General features: G+C 45.5%; 1 protein-coding gene across 1 annotated transcript; it reads right to left on the minus strand.

Annotated features, from left to right (window-relative positions):
- Window positions 1-6,552: 6,552 nt before the first annotated feature.
- Window positions 6,553-17,179, minus strand: REELD1 (reeler domain containing 1; the record flags this gene model as incomplete). The annotated part of the gene is made up of 6 exons (XM_079697309.1): window positions 16,966-17,179; window positions 14,784-14,940; window positions 13,339-13,502; window positions 9,844-10,177; window positions 8,321-8,384; window positions 6,553-7,161 (listed from the first exon to the last, which is right to left on the minus strand). The coding sequence occupies exons 1-6, from the start codon at window positions 17,171-17,173 to the stop codon at window positions 6,553-6,555; spliced, it is 1,536 nt and encodes a 511-aa protein (XP_079553435.1). The 5' UTR covers window positions 17,174-17,179.
- Between the last annotated feature and the right edge of the window lie 2,157 nt (window positions 17,180-19,336).

The following is a 19,336-nucleotide window of genomic DNA, read 5'->3' on the forward strand; positions in this document are numbered from 1 at the left end:
ATCTCTGGGAACCCTGCTTCCCAGGTCATGAACATTAGGCTAAAATACCTTTGTTGAGCTCACAGGAAACATCCTGAGCAGGCCCACCTGTGAATGGCTGCAGGAAGGAGGAAATTAACACATCCCTTCCGGAGGCTGATGGGAACCAGGGAGCGTTTGACTTTACTCCCTCCCACTTTTAGTATAAAAGAAGCCTGGGGGCTTCCCTGGTGGCGCAGTGGTTGAGAGTCCGCCTGCCGATGCAGGGGACACGGGTTCGTGCCCCGGTCCAGGAAGATCCCACGTGCCGCAGAGCAGCTGGACCCGTGAGCCATGGCCGCTGAGCCTGCGCGTCCGGAGCCTGTGCTCCGCAACGAGAGAGGCCACAACAGTAAGAGGCCTGCGTACTACAAAATAAATAAATAAATAAAATAAAATAAAATAATTTAAAAAAAGAAGCCTGAATTCTGACTCAGGCAGGATGGTTCTTTGGGCATGGAGCCCACCATCTTCTCGGTTTGCTGGCTTTCAGAATAAAGTCGCTATTCCTTGCCCCAGCAATTCACCTCTCCATTACTGGCTTGTCGTGGGGCGAGCAGCATGAGCCTGGACTCGGTAACACCCTCAGCCCACCACGGTGGCCATTGCCCAAAGTCCGTTCATCCTTCTGGTCCTAATGGCAACTGTAGATTAATCATTCTAGGCCATTTTTCTGCTTGATTCCAGGCTCTCTCTGGATCTACTGAAATATTTACAGCACCCAACACGCTCCAAGAAAATAAATGATCTGCCGAGTATGGCGAAAGAAAAGTCGGTTGGAAGTCGAGGTGAGAGGCAGGAATCCGAGGACCACCTAGACCCTATCTTGTTGTTTGACTGTGACGGCTCGGGGGGACCTTGCTCTCCTCATATTTAATGAAGAGGTGTTGTTAATGGTTTCAGTCCATGCTTGTTGGAGCCCTGCATTTCTGAGGCAGTGCCTCAAGGTGAGAGAGAAGGCAGGGGTGGGGGTAGGGGTGGGGGGGCAGTGCTGGGATAGGGTGAGGAGGAAGGGGAAATATACTCAGCCTTCAACTAGAGCATTCAGCCTTTACTGTCTCACCTAATAGGCAAAATTAAAAATTCAAAACCACGAAGTCAGATTATCTTTAAAGCCATTTCCAATGTTTGAATCCTGTAGTTCTCTCTTGCAATACTGCCCACTCCGTCACTGAATATGGGAATGATTTAGGAGATGCTGCTTCATCTAAGGGCCTATCATTGCATCTCTTAGTTGCTAGGCCAGTGGTTCCCAACTGGGGGTGATTCTGCCCCCCCAGGGGACATCTGGCAATGTCTGGGAATGCTTTTGGTTGTCACACCTAGGGGTACCCCTGGCATCTAAAGGGTAGAGGCCAGGGATGCTGCTAAACCTCCGACAATGCACAGGACAGTCCTCCACAGCAAAGAATGATCCAACCCCAAATGTTGATAGCATGGAGGATGAGAAACCCCGTGCCAGACCACATAAACTGAAGAACGTATGCTCACAGGTGAAGTGGGAAGACTCCTTTCAGTTTACCTTCTGCCCAGCCAAGATTGAAAGGGTAAGTCCATTCTCAACTCCTCCCTACCAAGAGCTCTCCAAGCCTTGGATCTGAGACACAGAATATTCCCCTCCTGGGGACAGCGGCACACAGCACTCTTTAGTTCACCTTTGGAGAGAAACTCGTACTGCTTGACACCCAGGCACCTGCAGCGGCCCAAGGTGCTGCATGTTCAAGTTCGATCTAGACCAGGCAGTGGTGACAGTAACAGGAACACTGAACTTTTCACTCACTTGTTATTTATTGATAACTTACTATGTACTGGGAAGAATTAGCAATGAATAAACAATGTCTCTGCCTTTACAAAGCATCCTAGTCAAGGAGAGTCCGAAAATAAACACACAAATGGCTGCGTAGACCCAGGAGGTAAGAAGTGCTGTTGACATTGTAAAGCAACCAAGGGCATAGAGAGTGGTGGGGGGCAGTGGACAGGAGATGCTGCTCAGATGAGGCAACATGGGAGCAAAGTTCTGAAGACTGTGGAGGTCTGGGGGGAACCAGTTTCCAGACAAGAAGAGCAGCCAGACCAAGGGAGCTGGATGGAGCTGTGCAGCATCCCTGAACCATTCTTGGAAACTCAGGGAATGTGCAAGAAGGTGGTCGGAGGACCGGGTCTCACAGTACGTGGTCAACCCAGTCCGGATATTGACATTTTATTCTGAGCAAGATGGAAAGCCATTAGAGAATGTGGAGACAGTGTAGCCTGGACAATTTATGTTTTAAAAGCAAAATACAAAAACCAAAAGACATTTGCCAGACTTCAGTTGTCTCGGCCACTCCACCCATCTGCTCAAAGGAGCGGAGTCTCAAAATGTTCGCTTTTCTTTTTGCATTTAAAGAACAGAACAAACCCACAAAACATCAGCCAGCCTTTCGTCGCAAAGGTCCTCCTGATATTCTAAGCCAGAGATGATTATGGTTGTTTTTGCAAACCCCTAAAGGCCAGATGGAGCTGAGTTCTGAATAGCTTAAGAAAATGGAGAAATTCTCAAGTTTAATAAAACAAATTAATGCAAATTCATTTCACCTGACTAGAAGAAATTCCTTGCCACACACCATTTTTAGAAGAGGGGAATACGTCGGGGTGACATGAAATCAAATCACAGAGCCTGCATTCCAGAAAGGCTGGGATCACTTTTTAATACCGGAAGTCCAAGACTGGGAGAAGGTATGCTATCTGTAATTTATTCATAAATTGCCAGCTCTTCCCAGACAACATTTGAAATAAAATGTGACACTTGTTTAAATATTTACTGGCTTGTTGATCCATTTTTTTTGTTGTTGTTAATTAGAATTTTTTTAAAAAGAAAACAAACATTGTAACAGCAAATTAATGCAGACAGCCTTGACAGTGAGATAGCTCAACCAGGCTACAGTTAAGCGTTAAGTTGTGATTTACCAAAATTATTGTATCCAAGGGGCGAAATTAATTAGAAATATCAAAAATAGTCTCTGAATGTAAAAAGGTTAAAGCCCACCCCTAGCCCTGATCTGTGATTATGAAATTAGCACAATAGATGTAAAACTGTTTGTTTAAAATAGAGTTTTTAGCAATTGTTTTTCTGTTATTTTCCCTGAAATGTGTCTTTAGCCCCAAACTTCCTTCTCCAAGAAGTGGTTGGCTGAGCAATTCTCTAGCTGTTCCCACAAAACAAAAAAGTTATTTTAAGATGCTGCATTTGAGTCCTTTGCCTTTTTATAACTTTTAAGGGCTTTGTGCTTTAGTAAGTGCCTTCAGGTTAAATGAACACTGCCTGCTCACTCTCCTCTGGGGCTTCTCTGAAGCCAGGCTTAGAGGACCTTCAAGATCACAGTGACGGAGGGGTTTTATGTGTCCTGAATTCAGGCTTGGGGATTCCAGCCACCCTTCCCAAAACGGAGTTTACTCAGAATGTCTCAGCAAAAATGTCTGACCCCAGCAGGAACTGTAGCCAATGGCTGCCATGACAACCAATGCTGTGATGCCTCCACTGGCTGGGCGGGGGCAGTAGGGGCACAGGGGGAGAAATTGTCACGGACAGGGAATCACATTTTTGGTGGCCATAGGATTTCTCTAAATGGACTAGATTTAAAGATAGTGTCGCAGCTGCAGGATGATGCTAATAACAATGGCATGTCAGTTAGAGGCAGCTAAGTGTTCAACATGCATTTACTCTTCACAACAGCCAAAAGAGGTAAATCATTTTGTGATCCATTTATCTCTGATGAGGAAGCTGAGGCTCATAAGTCTGGTGACTCTTCTGTACCCTGACACTATCGTGCCTGATCTGGAGTTCCCAGCTGGGGAAGAGGAGGTGCTTAAACCCTAAAGCCTGGGCAATTCCCTGGCCATCCAGCGGTTAGGATTCAGCACTTTCACTGCCGTGGGCATGGGTTCGATATCTGGTCGGGGAACTAAGATCCCGCAAGCCTCGCGGTGTGGCCAAAAACACAAACAAAAAAACAAACAAGGGCTTCCCTGGTGGCGCAGTGGTTGAGAGTCCGCCTGCCGATGCAGGGGACACGGGTTCGTGCCTCGATTCGGGAAGATCCCACATGCCGCGGAGCGGCTGGGCCTGTGAGCCATGGCCGCTGAGCCTGCACATCCGGAGCCTGTGCTCCGCAACAGGAGAGGCCACAACAGTGAGAGGCCCGCGTACCGCAAAAACAAACAAACAAACAAAACCCCCTAAAGCCTGGAGAGTTCCCTCGGCCCCTTTGATGCTTTGCAGGGAGGGTGACCCATGGCATCTCCTGAAGATGAGCAGCCTGTCTCTTCTCACACAAGCCCCGTGGCAGGTCAGCAGTCTAACCAGCGATGCAGTGAATTAAACATAGCTTCAACTCCTTTGCCACTTCTTCCTTTGAAAACTGAAATCTGTTGCCCTTCCCTTGGAAGGATGAGGGCTGTGACATGCTGTGACCACCAGAACGTGGCGGGAGTAAAACTGTGTTACTTCCCAGGCTAAGCCTTACAAGATGCCCAGCTTCTGCTTTTGTCTGCCTGGGACACTCCTTCTGGGAACCCAGCCACTATGCAGTAAGAAGCCACGAAGAGGAGAAGCAAATTGTTTCCCACACTCATCCACGGCCCCAGTGAGTACCCAGCCGGCAGCCAGCATGAACTGCCAGCCCCGTGAGTGAGTCATCTGGGATGTTCCAGCCCATTTGACAACAGGCAGAGCAGAAGGGCTGCCCAGCTGAGCCCAGGCAACCCCAGCGTCACGTGAGGCCATCAGTGGTAGGTGTTGTTTTAAAGCACTGGGTTAAGGGGTAGTTTGTTTCACAGCAATAGATAATCAAAACAGTCTGTTTACACGGGATAATATCCTCTTGGACAGGAAAGATCTGGAAGGTCGTGTATATGTGGTGCACCCAGCTCTGATGTGACCTGGCCAGATGGGAGCTCTCCACTAGTGAGACGGCTTGTCTTCTGCATCTTGGCGGGGGGCATCCCTGGGGAGGGTGGGGTATGTAGGAGGGATATCTGTGGCCCCAACTGGAGTACAGTACATGTGTCTCTTTCCACAGCATGCCTAGAACACCTTCATTTGTGAACATACAATTACCTAGGTCTCCACGTGCCCAATGAAGCACTTGACTGAAGTCAGGGGACAGATCTGTCAAGCCTAGAATCCAGAAGGAGAGAGTGTCGGAATCGATGCCCAGTGAGCTAACAGGGGCTGGAAAAACAGAAGCAGCTCTTTCCTACACACCCAATTTTTAAAAAATGTTTTTGTTGAATCGAGATGTCACGAATGCCTCCTTCTCTTTAACGATTTACTGAAATTCTTCCTCATGAAGTTATTGTGAGAATTAAATGCGAAAATAAATGTACAGTTCTTAGCACAGTACCTGCACGATTTAGGTGCTCCATCAAGAAATACCCTTTCCAAATTTATAGTGGTTTTTGTTTCCACATTTAAATGGATCGTGACTCTGTAATAGGTTTACCTTTGAAAAGGCAGCTAATTCCATTGTGTTATATTAGGTGAGCATATTCGAGACTTATATTCACACATGTTGTTTTGACCTCGTGTAGTACCTATGGGACTCTTGCTAAATCAAAGTGATCTTCATAAAGTCACGAGGGCGGGTAGATGGTCTTCGTCCATCTTGCTTTCTTAGACGGGTAAAGACTCTTCTTCAAACTGTGCTGGTATCATCATTTTCTTCAGCCTGACCTTTCGCAAAAGGCAAGATGTCTGCTAGTCTCTGGGATACATAAGTCTCTCATCAAGTGTAAATGGATGGGTGATCTCAGATCCACTTACCCCTGATGAAGAGGCTTGCTTACCCCTCTCTGGTGTTTATGGCTTCCTGCTGCATGTATGTTTTCCCACAGATGTGGGTAATCAAACTCTCTAAACTCTTCCTTGCTTTGGATCCATTTCCATGGCAGATTTGCCAGGCTTCTGAGTGTCCAAGAAGGCTGAATACCCTTGCACTCACCCAGGCAATGACATCAGAGCCACCTTTGAACTCCAGTTTGGGAAACAGAACTTCTTTGGGTGGGGGGTTTGAAGAGGCAAAGGGAGAGCTGCAGTCCTTTTTCTTGCAAGAGACTCAACCTCCACGTTACTTTTTTTTCAAAGAGAGTCGATGAGGCTGACACGCTGAGGAGGCACAGAAGTTCTATTTCTGCGGGTTCCTTAAGGCAACGGAGGAAGCTCAGTGGCCACGGGAGTCTAGTTAATGAGCAGGTTATACAATATTCATTGTGTTGAGTTTAACTCTTCAAACAGACCGTCTAATTGCAAAAAGAAAAAAAAAGCTGCTAAAAAAAAAGAAAGAAAGAAAGAAAAAAAAGCTGCTGAATTACAGATGTTAAGACAACAAAGCCGGAAAATAATTCCCTCTGTTGATAAAACTGTCCTTTTGCTGCTCCCTCCACTAACTGTTCCCTGATGGGAGGCACAGTGCATGCCTGTCCTCAGCAGCTAGTCTCAGTAGCTCTGTTCTGGCTGAGACACTCTGCAGGGTCTAAGGGGGACACTGAGAAGCCTTCTCAGAGGACTGTTTCCTTGCTACCCACAGAGGGAGTGACCCCGTTGTATTCTGCTTCAACCAAAACAAAACTCTTCTCCCCAATCCTCCTGACCTGCACGATCTCGCCTCCATCACTCCTGGCAGCTGCATCCCCAGCAGGCGCACTAAAGGATCCTTCTGTCTGCTTGTGGCAAGACTGGGTATGCAGGTAGCGAAGGCCAACAGCCACGGCCATGCCCAAAGCAGCTGAAAGGCAAAGCAGGATTCCCAGCTGCAGAGTCCCGAGCTGGATACCCAAAGGGGCCCTGGCTGCGCCTTGCCCAACAAGCTCAGGCCTTGGGTTGGTCTTCCTGGGGTGTCCCACGCCACTCTCTCCATTGCCCTCCCTCACTTTGGGCCCCTTGTGCTTTGACTGAGGCAGGAAGCTGGCAGAGGGTCTTGATGCCTCTGGCTGGCCACTGGCAGTGGGTGGCCTGGAGGTGGCAGAGGTGTGGAGGACAGGGGTTGGATTGGCCACCCTGGCCCCATGTCCAGTGAGTGCCCCAGAGGACCAGAGGCGAGGATAGGAAAGATGGACAGTGTACAGAGGAGGCCTCATCACCTTCCTACTTGAGGCCTTCATCTTGTCCTAGAAAAGCGAAGGAAAAAAGAGAAATCAAAGGGGCTGGTCTACCCCCCCCAAGCAGCCACGGAACTTTGCAACTAACCTGAGTTCCTTAGAGAATCCCAGATCGCAGCTGAAAACCCAGCCTCATGCCTGCTCTTAAAAGGGCTCAGAGGGGACTTCCCTGGTGGCGCAGTGGTTAAGAATCCACCTGCCAATGCAGGGGACACGGGTTCGAGCCCTGGTCCGGGAAGATCCCACATGCCGCGGAGCGACTAAGCCCGTGTGCCACAACTACTGAGCCTGTGCTCTAGAGCCCACGAGCCACAGCTACTGAAGCCCGTGCGCCTAGAGCCCGTGCTCCGCAGCAAGAGAAGCCACCGCAATGAGAAGCCCGTGCACCGCAAGGAAGGGTAGCCCCTGCTCACTGCGACTAGAGAAAACCCACGCGCAGCACCGAAGACCCAATGCAGCCAAAAATAAATAAATATATTTAAATAAATTAATTTTTAAAAAAGAGCTCAGAGGAAAATGTCCATGCAGATAAACATGCACTTGTTATTGATGGGGATGGGGAAGCTAATGGAAACTCCACTGAGAGATCATGGAGGCCACTTACAAGAATAAACTTAGGGTCGTTTAAGAGGCTTCTAGACCAATATGGGTGACAGTCACCTCCAATGGCTGAAAGCTTTGAGTGTGTCTTTTTATGCAAGAGGGACCATTGAATCTTGCTGTAGGTTCCAATAAATTTGAGTAAGGATATTATACCATGTTTTATTTTGTGTTCCTTTTAAGAGTTCAAAGGAATAGTATATCATTGGGAATGTATATTTTATATTGCCCATTGATCTAACCTCTGGGACCATACATGGTATTTTGAGGGCAACGTTATGAAGGACAGTGTGGGGGGAGGAGGAGAGAGGGCTTATTAACCGAAGCTAAGTGGGAAAACAACTCACCAAAACCATCAATTTCTACAATTGCCAATAACTTCAGAGACGCTGTGTATAATGAAAAGGCTGATATTGATTGGAAAAAGATGCTGTGTATATATCATACCCTTGCCTCCTTCTCTCTGATTTTGGCTACTAGTCTAATAGCTCTGAGTTCCCAGCCTGGAACTTCCTGCTCTGGCATCAAAAATACCAAACTCACTGCCCATGCACAACTTGGCTGTTACCTGTTCATCCCTATCCGAGGGTAGGCAAGTTTCCAATGAATCAAAGCTTGGATCATTCTGAGTCCTAAAGGGAAGGGAAAAAAGGCTTAGAAGGAGCCCCTAAGTATTGAGGTTTTTGTCTTATCTTTTATTATAAAAATTTTCAAAATAAACAAGTAGAATAATATAATGAACCCCCAAATATTTACCACCCAGCTTCAAAAATTATTAATTCATGACCAATTTTATTTTATCTTTATTCCTACCTACCTACTTTGCCACCAGGTTCTTTTGTTTGTTTGATTTTTCCTTCAGAAATTAATGTATTTAATTTATTTTTATTTTATTTTGGAGCAGAGTTGATTAACAATGCTGTGTTAATTCCAGGTGTCCAGCAGAGTGATTCAGTTTACATATACATGTATCTATTCTTTTGCAAATTCTTTTCCCATTTAGGTTATTACAGAGTACTGAGCAGAGTTCCCTGTGCTAAAACCTTTCTATCTATTTGAAATAGAGCAGCGTGTACATGTCGATCCCAAATTCTCAATCTGCCTTTCCCCACTGGTAACCATAAGTTCATTCTCTAAGTCTGTTAGTTTGTTTCTGTTTTGTAAATAAGTTCATTTGCATTATTTTCTTTAGATTCCACATATAAGTGATATCATATGGTATTTGTCTTTCTCTGACTTTATGTCACTTCGTATGATAATCAAAAAGAAACGTTTCCTGGGGCTTTCCTGGTTGCGCAGTGGTTAAGGATCCGCCTGCCAATGCAGGGAACATGGGTTCGATCCCTGGTTTGGGAAGATCCCACATGCGGCGGAGCAACAAAGCCCGTGCGTCACAACTACTGAGCCTGCGCTCTAGAGCCCCCGAGCCACAACTACTGAAGCTTGCGTGCCTATAGAGTCCATGCTCCACAACAAAAGAAGCCACTGCAATGAGAAGCCTGTGCATCGTAACAAAGAGCCCCGCTCACCACAACTAGAGAAAGCCTGCGGGCAGCAACGAAGACCCAACGCAGCAAATAAATAAATAAATAAATAGATAAATAAATAAACAAATAAATAAAAGCAACGTTTCCTGTCACTGCTGTGTATACTGATAAAATTACATTTGTTGGAAACACTGGAGTTTGGAGTTGGAGAGGGAATGGGGGCGGGTGGTGTGTGAAGATGGCAGCAAAGACTCAGTGAATGCTTTTATTGATTTATATAATTTATATTTATATATTATATATATTTACATATTATAAATGTATGTCTCTAAAATATAAAACCTATATTTATATTTTATTTTATTTATAGCAGCATCTCAGAGACCTCACCCTGTCCAAGACAGTACAGTTTCCCCAGGTAATTTATATATCCAGCTCTTCTGACCAGTGGCTTTTCTACTATCAGTGTTTCTCACGTACTTAAGAATAAATATGGTTGAGATCTTTTTCTGTCTGACTCCAAGAAGGTTCCATTTCCTCAGCACCCTTGTGTTTGGCCTCATCCCACCACCTGTCCCGAATGGCCCACCCCCTGGCCCATTACCTGTGGTGGGTGCTAGGGCTGGAAGCAAAGCTCTCTGAGGAGAATCCTCTGATGGCCATGAACCTCTCCAGCCCACGAACGTCCAGGGATGGTTCCAGGGTTCGGTTGCTGTCCCCACTGGGCTGGTGTCCATCGCTGACTATGGCAGCTATGTGTGAAGATGCTTGGAATGGAGTCTCTGCAGCCCCAGGAAATTCTGTCACCTGAACATTGGCAGGAACAGGATCTAAGCTGTCCCCTTCTGCAGCTCCAGGGACAGCTACAGCAGAGATATCTGTGCGCTGCTGAGGAAGAGTGACGGGGACCCTGGGGGCCAAGCGGAGGCCCAGAGACACTACAGGGAGAGAAGGAGAAATCGTTCCTTTTATCTATTAGCACATACAGCCAGGACAATGGACTGAATGCCAGAGACTTTAACGTGCCTGAGGACAGACCATTAAGTGTGAACCACTCAAAAGCATCACCATAAAGATGATTTGCTCAGTAATAGAAACTCCTGACCAAGCAGCAAAGCACCTGAATTCTCATGTCTTTTAAAAGAGTAAGCTCCTAGCCTTCTGGGCTTGTGCATTCTTGACAGTCACCAATCAGAGAATATAGAAACCGCTGTGACCACTCTATGTTTTCTCACTTCTGCCAAAACCTGCTTCTAGCTAGAAAATAAAATGGAATCCCACAAATCACAGATTTTTTAAAGCCCTAGATCATTCTTGCCATAGTATATTAATGCAAAAAGTTTCCCCAGTGATGGTAAGGACTCGAGCCTCTGCTATGGGCAGAGGTGGGATCACTGCCCTCCACTGTCTCCTTTCCCACTTGTGATGAGCTGACATGATGGCCCAGAGCATTAGAAACAGCTTCACAGAGGGCAGCAAACAAACAAGCACAGGTTTTGGAATCATTGTCTGGGTTCAGCTCTTCACTCTGCTAATTCCTGATCTGGGGTAAGTCCTCCAGAGTGTCAATTTCTTCTTTTGCAAAACGAGACCGGTAATGGTACCTACAGCCTAGGACTGTAGCAGGGGTAAAGTGAAATCATTGACGTAAACGCATGCAGCACAGTGCCTGGTACAGATGCGACCTGCACCACGTGTTTACCACGATGATGAGTAGGGCGACCATGATGTTGTTCAAAAAAAGGTGCCAACAGAAGTTTCTCTGGCCAGGGCTCCAACTGGGTTGGACTGAATTCTTTCTTTCACTCTCTCTCTCTCTTTTTTTTTTTTTGTGTGTGTGTGTGTGTGTGACACTGTTCTAACGTCTTCATTACTCAAAAAGACCGAGATTGAAGTGAAAAGTAAAGAAGGCTTACACAGACACGCAGAATTTAGCAAAAATTCTGACAGTTTTAACTCCTGCCTGAACTCTAAATGCTTTCAGACACTTTCTGCAGACCCACTGCATGCTGGGCATCATTCCAGGTGCTGGGGAGGCAGAAGTGATGCTGATTGCCAACTGTTGTTTCTGAATTCAAAATCTAGGGGATGGACTCCTAGATGCCTAACCTTATAAATCGCAGTGTGATGAGAGCTTCAATAGCAGAGCTAAAGAAAGCAATTACAGGGCTTCCCTGGTGGCGCAGTGGTTGAGAATCTGCCTGCCAATGCAGGGGACGCAGGTTTGTGCCCCGGTCTGGGAGGATCCCACATGCCGCGGAGCGGCTGGGCCCGTGAGCCATGGCCGCTGAGCCTGCGCGTGCGGAGCCTGTGCTCCGCAACAGGAGAGGCCACAACAGTGAGAGGCCCGTGTACCGCAAAAAAAAAAAAAAAAAAAATGAAAGAAAAAAAAGAAAGCAATTACATTTGCCTACCAAGAAGTAAAGGGAAAAGGCTCACAAAGGAGATATTTGAATCGCTCCTGGAAAGGTAAATAGTTCACCATGAGGAACAGTTCCGTTTAAGGAAATGTCAGAAGGCAAAACATGGAGATATAAAAGTAGGTCATGCCTAGTGAGGTTGGGTAGGATCCCAAAGTGTTCCAAGGCTCTGCTGGAAAATAAGTTTGAGAGATACAATATACTATCTTCCCAATGGGACAATTTGTCACTCACATTTGCCAGCTGAAGTCTTCTTACAGTTAAAAAATCCATTTAACTTTGTTAGATGACACCTCCCCCAATGTGTGCGCATGTACACACACACACACACACACACACACACACACACACATTCGTTTTTCCCTTGGGAAGCGCTGGGGTTTGTGTAGAGGAATGGGTAAGAAAACAGGCAGGAGCAAAGCGGAGGAATGTGAATAGCATGATGAGGGGTCTACCCTGTAACTGCTCAGATTGGAGTCCGCCACCCCCCAGGGGACAAGGTGCCAGCAGGGTCAACCATCTGAGCGACTTTACAGTATCAACGGGACCCATCTTCCTGAAGCCTCACTGATATTCATATTCATCTTAAAACAAACATGCCTGGGATCAGAATGCAACATTCGCATGATTTATAACATGAAACAGGAGACTTCAAACCCATGTTGGATTTGCAGGGTCTTCTTAAGGCCACCCTCTCAGACCCTGAGACCTTTTCTCTGCTTTTAGGAGTATCTTGGTGAAAAGGTTGGAAGAGCAGTGCTGGGCAATGTGGAGAAAACAAAGGTTTTGGTCACAGGCAGAGATGGAGGGTGGCCCAGGGTTGGCTCTGAGCCTGGGTCTGCTAGACTAGCAAAGTCAGGGATTCATATCGGATCCCGGCCTCACCATGTTAGCCTGGAAAGGAAAGTGGAATTGAATGGATCAAAGGTTGGATCTTCTGTGCAGGTGATTGGATGCCTTTATGCAGGCATCTGTTCAGAGCACTTAACTAGATATAAATAACGAAAATGAGTTCCATTTCACCAGGAATTTTCAGGTGGATCAGACATTCTCTAGCTGGTTAGGGTTTTTTCATTGTCTGTTTTTGTTTGTTTGTTTTCTCAGAAGTTCATGGGCCAATGGAATCTAAAGTCACTTGGTGAGCCAGGAAAAACATCCATTGCCATTGAAACAGCCTCTCATTCCTGATTCTGTTCTACAACCCAGGCTGCAAAGAGCCATCTACCTACCTCGGAAAGTAACAATCAAAACTGGATGAACTTACATAAAAAAAGAAAAAAAGTTTATTTCTTTCTGGTGCTCCCTGTGCAGCCTCAGGGGTCTGGGGAAAACAGCTGAAATCTCGTGGTGATTTGTTAAGTGTGGGAGTGGGGGAAGGTGTATGGCTATTTTTTTGGTTTTGCAGCTCAGTTCCAATGCTTCGTGGCCCACCTTCACCTGTGAGGTTGAGCCGGGCAGAGTGTGTTTGCTGCAACGAACCCTGAACTTGCAAGAGTCCTCCCGACCCACACCCATGGCTGTGGGATCACAGCCCCAGGGACTGTTGACACTCCCAAGGCAGGTGTCTATTGGTTGGGTACCAGGAACCGGACACTGGCTGGAGTCACTCTTAAGTGAAAATTAGTAACTGTGAAAATAAGGCTGCCAACCAGGCTGGTGAATGCAGCGGCTAGCTGCACCTGGGGCGGTTCCTTCCCTGCCCTCTGGCCTCTGCCCAGGGCCTGGCATAGGTGAGCCAGACTCCACGTGGCTGTCGGAACTAGCTCTACTGTGTGTCTGTTGAGACACGACAGATGATTCAATCCTCGCCCAGTAAACAAAATATGACTGGACCACTGATAAACTGTGGAGAAAGAAAGCAGAGTGATTCGAGGATTTCGTTTCCCTTAAATCGTACGTCGGGCCATCCTGATAGAAAGGAGAGAACAAACAAGAAGATAAAGAAGAACCCAAGTCTACATGGATAGAACTTAGAGAGAGATGATTGTGTTACTCCCTCGGGTGACTTCATTCTTTTTAAAAACAAAAGCTCAATAGCAGCAAATAATTAAAATAGGAGACAATAGGTACAAATCAATTACCCTCCTGAATAAATGCAATCATTAAGAATCTCCTTTTGCCTAAAAGGTGTCTTCTAGAACCCTCGACTCAAAAGGTTTCATCTTCAACAGTGATCATTCGCCATTACTGGTATGTCATGAATTGAATTACACCCTTCATTGAAAATTTTATAAATCTGTTGTAAAATTGTGTAATCCTATTGGAATTGTAAATGCTATTGAAAATGAGAGGTAAATCATTCCTATTCTAAATTATATTTTGAATACATAATGCCTTTCTTCAGTAAAAATCATCTGCACCAACATGATCTCATTCATCCTTCCCCAAATTTCACCGAATTAGGGATTACTGGCAAGCACCATTTTTCTCACTGTAAGTATTCAGAAGGCAGTTATAAAAACGTGATGAATTTAGCTGAGATCACCCAGAGAATTAAGGGGCAAGTAAAAGTCATGGTTCGTTGTCATGTCAAGGTTATGGTGGGAAAGGATCCTGGGAGGTGAGAAAATGTAGGAGGACTTGAGAGATGCTTCTGACCAGTGACTCAGCTCCTTTTTCTGCCAAAGGGAGATAACAGTTTCTGAACTACTTCTTCTGTAGCACAGAGCAGCTATGACAGTAAATCTAAAAATACAAACGGAGGGGCTTTGAGAAATAAAAGTCACTGTACAGATTGAAGACCTTCAGTCACCACACCTCCGTTGCATTGGAACCAAAGTCCTGGCAGGAGCCAGTTACACCAACAGTCGAGTGTCCTGGCCTTTCCAGATGAGCAGAGTCATCAGGGCACAGTGTTGTCCTCCTTGTGTGTCCTTCCTGCTGCGTTAGGCCACCAGGAATGGATGGAAGGGAAGAGGACCCTGAGGGACGGGGGACACACACCTCATCTCTCACGTTCCCCAGTGCAGAGGGGACAACCATGGGGTCTGGATGTCTCCACACTTGGGCACAACCTCCCTCTTCTGTATATGAGGGTGTAAGGGAAAGAAACTGAGGAATACATACCCTTTCTTAAAAACCAAAAAAAAATAATAATAATAAAAGAAGTTCACTTTCTTGGTACATGTGAGGGAAAAGGACAAAGCCACGGTCTTTCTGAGGAACGATGATGCTTGTGTGATGCTTACGGTTACCGGGAACTGGTCCACGCAGTTGGCAGATACTGGCTCCTTCGTCCTTATGCAACACTACGAGGTGGGTGATGTCATGATCACACCCGTCTGGTGGACAATAAGCCGAAGCACGGAGCCCTCAGTGGCTCTGCTCAGACCCAGGAAGTGTCCACAGTGAGCCTGCCTCTGTCTCTCTCTTTCTGGGCTCTCTCCCGACTCTCCCACCAGCAGCTTTTTTTTTTTGCGGTACGTGGGCCTCTCACTGTTGTGGCCTCTCCCGTTGGGGAGCACAGGCTCCGGACGCGCAGGCTCAGCGGCCATGGCTTATGGGCCCAGCCGCTCCGCGGCATGTGGGATCTTCCCGGACCGGGGCACGAACCCGTGTCCCCTGCATTGGCAGGCGGACTCTCAACCACTGCGCCACCAGGGAAGCCCCCAGCAGCTCTTTTGTCCCCTAGTGAGAACTTCCTGGAGAGATTGGCCAAGGTTCATCTGTGCGCAGGGAGGAGGGACATCACACATTCCTGGACCATGGATAACAGCACAGAGGGGAGTTGGGACAATTTTTTTTAGTCCTCCCTGTAGAGACACTCTAGTTGGGGCAGCCCCAGTGACCCTGCCATCCCACCCCTCTAGGTCATCATAGAGCACTGAGCTGCACTCCCTGCACTATATACCACTGGTTCCCACTAGCTCTCTGTTTTACACACGGTGATGTATCTATTTCAATCCCAATCTCCCAATTCATCCCACCCTCCGCTTCCCCCACGGAGTCCACCCGCCCATTCTCTACGTTCATCTCTCTATTCCTGCCCTGCAAATTTGTTCATCTGCACCATTTTTCTAGATTCCACATACATGCGTTAATATATGATACTTGTTTTTCTCTTTCTGACTTCTTTCACTCTGCATGAGTAGCTGTCTTTCTTGCTTTTTCCAGCTGGCATCTTGGGAGTTTGGTCCAAGGTGGGCAGGTGTGACTCTGAAGTGTGTGTATGTGTGTTGGGAGGTGGGATGGATGGTGGAAACACCCCTGGGGGGCTACCCTCAACCAATAAATAACCCTCCTCCATCCTCCCAAGGGAAGATTCACAGGTGTGTTTCCTGTGGTTTCTCAGACGGTCCCCACTGGAATTGGGCCCCGGTGCATTGCCCACAGCTGTAACCCACTCTATTTGACACCTCTTATTAGTGTTTTGTTATTCCCTGTCACCCTTTCCCTCTCTCTCATCTATGCTTCCTGGATCACTCCCCAAATAAACCACCTGCACTCAAGTTCTCGCTCTGAATTTGTAGGCACCTGAACTAAAATAGCAGGAAATGTTCTTTTCACTCCTCAAATAATTTTAGTTTTAAATAAGGAGGAAACAAGTCTATTTCTTACACATCCTTGATATGTGATGTTTGTTCAGGGTAACTATATTTATACCTTATAATAAAGACAAAATAATTTTTTATTATAAGGCCATTTGTGCCCTCTTATAAAGATTAATATCAATATCAAGATTAGTTATATGAGTTTCATGATACAAATATTTCATGCTTCATAGCTGCAACTAGGGATTATCATACTAAGTGAAATAAGTCATAAAGAGAAAGACAAATACCATATGATATCACTTTCATGTAGAATCTAAAATAGGGCACAAATGAACCTATCTACGAAAGAGAAACAGACTCACAGACATAGAGAACAGACTTGTGGTGGCCACGGAGGAGGCGGGTGTGGGGAGGGATGGATTGGGAGTTTGGGGTTAGCAGATGCACATTCTGTATTACATATAGAATGGATAAACAACAAGGCCCTACTGTAGAGCACAGGGAACTGTATTCAATATCCTGTGATAAACCATAGTGGAAAAGAGTATAAAAAATAATGTATATATGTGAATAACTGAGTCACTTTACTACACAGCAGATATTAATACAGCATTGTAAATCAACTATGCTTCAATAAAAAAATTTTTTTTAAACCCACAAATATTTCATACTTATTTTTGGCTACATAATTTCTTCTTAGGATTAAGCCAAACTTTAGCCCCGGAAACTCCTACCTGGGACAAACACAACTTGGAATTTGTCACTAGGGCCCAGGGCCTCCTGGGGGTCTCTCAAAGCCTCTCCCATACATACCCGAAGCCGTGTCACCCGGTGAGTTGGAAGAACTGCCAGTGAGAATGGTGATGTGGGGGGTCCTGGGGTTCCGAGGCTGGGCTGGAATGTGCTTGGGCTGCATGTCCACACAGGCCACCGAGACAGCCCCATGGGAAAAGGCAGAGGAGCTGGATGCCAGGCAGAGAGCGGCACAAGCCCAGCCTGCGAGGGCAGCGGGGACCCTCATCCTCCCCTCTCCTGTGCCCCGAGAAACAGCAGCTTAAATTCAGATGCTATTTGGGAAAACGATATGATGTCCTTCTGAATGTGCCTGACCTGAATCCCACACTGCCTTTAAACCTGAAATACCTTTGGTATCACCTCCCCAGACTGTAAGCACTCAAGGTCAAGATCAAAAAGATGTGCCGCATTACTATACATAAAATAGATAACCAACAAGGACCTACTGTAATAGCATAGGGAATTGTACTCAATGTTTTGTAATAACCTATAAAGGAAATAATCTGAATAAAAATAGATGTATATGTATAACTGAATCACTGTGCTGTATACCTGAAACTAACACAACATTGTAAATCAACTATACTTCTGTTAAAAACAAAAGTATATCTCTTTAAAATGGCATTTAAAAAAAACAAACAAAAAAAATCAATGTGGAAATGATCAATAAATATAGCTAGAACAACTTTTAACTAAAAGGAATTTCAATTGAATTAAAGTTTAAATGTGAAAAATGAAACCACAAGAAAAAAAAAATGTGCCAGACTGTAGGAAGTATTTCATTTCTAAACCCTTTTTTTTAAAACCTCACTTCTTGTAATTTTTTTGTAAGAATGTTTCTTTTTAAAGAGAGGCTATACTAATTACATCAAAGAAAAAAGATCAGAAAATGTTTGAATCCTAATGTGGACTCCTTACAAACTGTCTGATATCCAAGGACAATCTGAGCTGTAATATATTATTGCTGAAATGAGACACCCAATATTCCAATATGGGCAGGCAGCCTGGCATATGGTGACTTGGTTTATCTCTCTAATTGCAGATTACAGAGTTAACTGCTACATACCTTCTGCCAACGATCAGTTATTTAGAGGAGACTGCTAAATTTGCAATGCTTCGATAACTCCTGTCCTTTCTCCTGTTGATGATTTTTAATTATTTCACTCCTTTCTCACACAGAAGATGAGCAGAGAAAGTTATACCCAAGCCCATCCACTCTATACTTTGTTAAATATACTGGGGAAAAAAAAGAAACCCACCAAAAAACTGGCTCAGAAATAGAATAAAATGTTTGGGCAAAGTAACATTTATACAGTAAATATTTTTGTTTACACCTCGGATGTCCATCCGAAAGAATTAAAAGTTGATTGTCAAAGAAATTCACAGATGAAAGTAAAGTGAGAAATAGCAAATAAGACAGATGAAAAGCTCTCTGAGTAAAAATTCAGGACTAGTTGGCATTTAAAAAAAAATAGCTATTTGTTTTTATAGTCCTAGGTACATGTATTTTAAAAGTTCTGCTAATAATGTGACCTAAGGAGCCATGCAAAGCAACAACAGCTCTCCTCTCTAATAAGCTCATTTTAAAAGGTAAAAATAAAATGTAAAAATTTGGTGAAATTAGCTATAAAAGCAGTTAGACTAAGGAGGTAAACCATACAACCAAATCATCATGTCATCTACTGCCATCCTGTCTGCACACACCATCGCCACCTTTACGCTGACCAGACACAGGGGACCAGAGTATGATCTATTGTATAATGGGAATCTCTTGGACTTGTCCTAAGAGTCCTCAGACAATAACTTTCTCTGCTAGGTTTGTTCTCCATAAGGCAGTAAAAGTCAAAACCCCTGCTGCACAAGGGGCCATTCCTACCGATTTCCAGACACATTAGAAGATGATAAACAAGGAGCTGTAAAAGCATATTCTCAGATGAGGAGACCCAGGGCCCTTCTCATCTCCTTTCAGAGGGGCCACACAGACAGCCCCGGGGAGCCCTTGTTGATGGCGGAAGCTGCGCTCCTCCTCACAGAGGCAGATTGAGCACAGATGCCTATGGAGGAAGCGGGGTGAGGGCTACATCCCGCAGATCACCGCCGAAGCCATAAATTTCATCCTCCTCCCCCCCTCCTTAGATCTCGAAGTTTCTTACCCACCACCAGATCTTACCCAGAATGTTATTTATATAACATTCTGAAAAAGGCAAAATTGTAGAACAGAAACAGGTCAGTGGTGGCCAGGGGCTGGGGTCAGTGGGGAGGGGTGACTCCAAAGGGCAGCAGCAGAGAATCTTCTGGGGGAAGGAGCTACTGTGAATCTGAATCAATTGTGGTGGTAGTTACACAACTGTACCACCTTGTTAAAACTCACAGACTGTGCATCAAAAAA

The sequence above is a fragment of the Hyperoodon ampullatus genome (genome assembly GCF_949752795.1).
Source record: "Hyperoodon ampullatus genome assembly, chromosome: 1".
In the NCBI taxonomy this organism is placed as follows: domain Eukaryota; kingdom Metazoa; phylum Chordata; class Mammalia; order Artiodactyla; family Ziphiidae; genus Hyperoodon; species Hyperoodon ampullatus.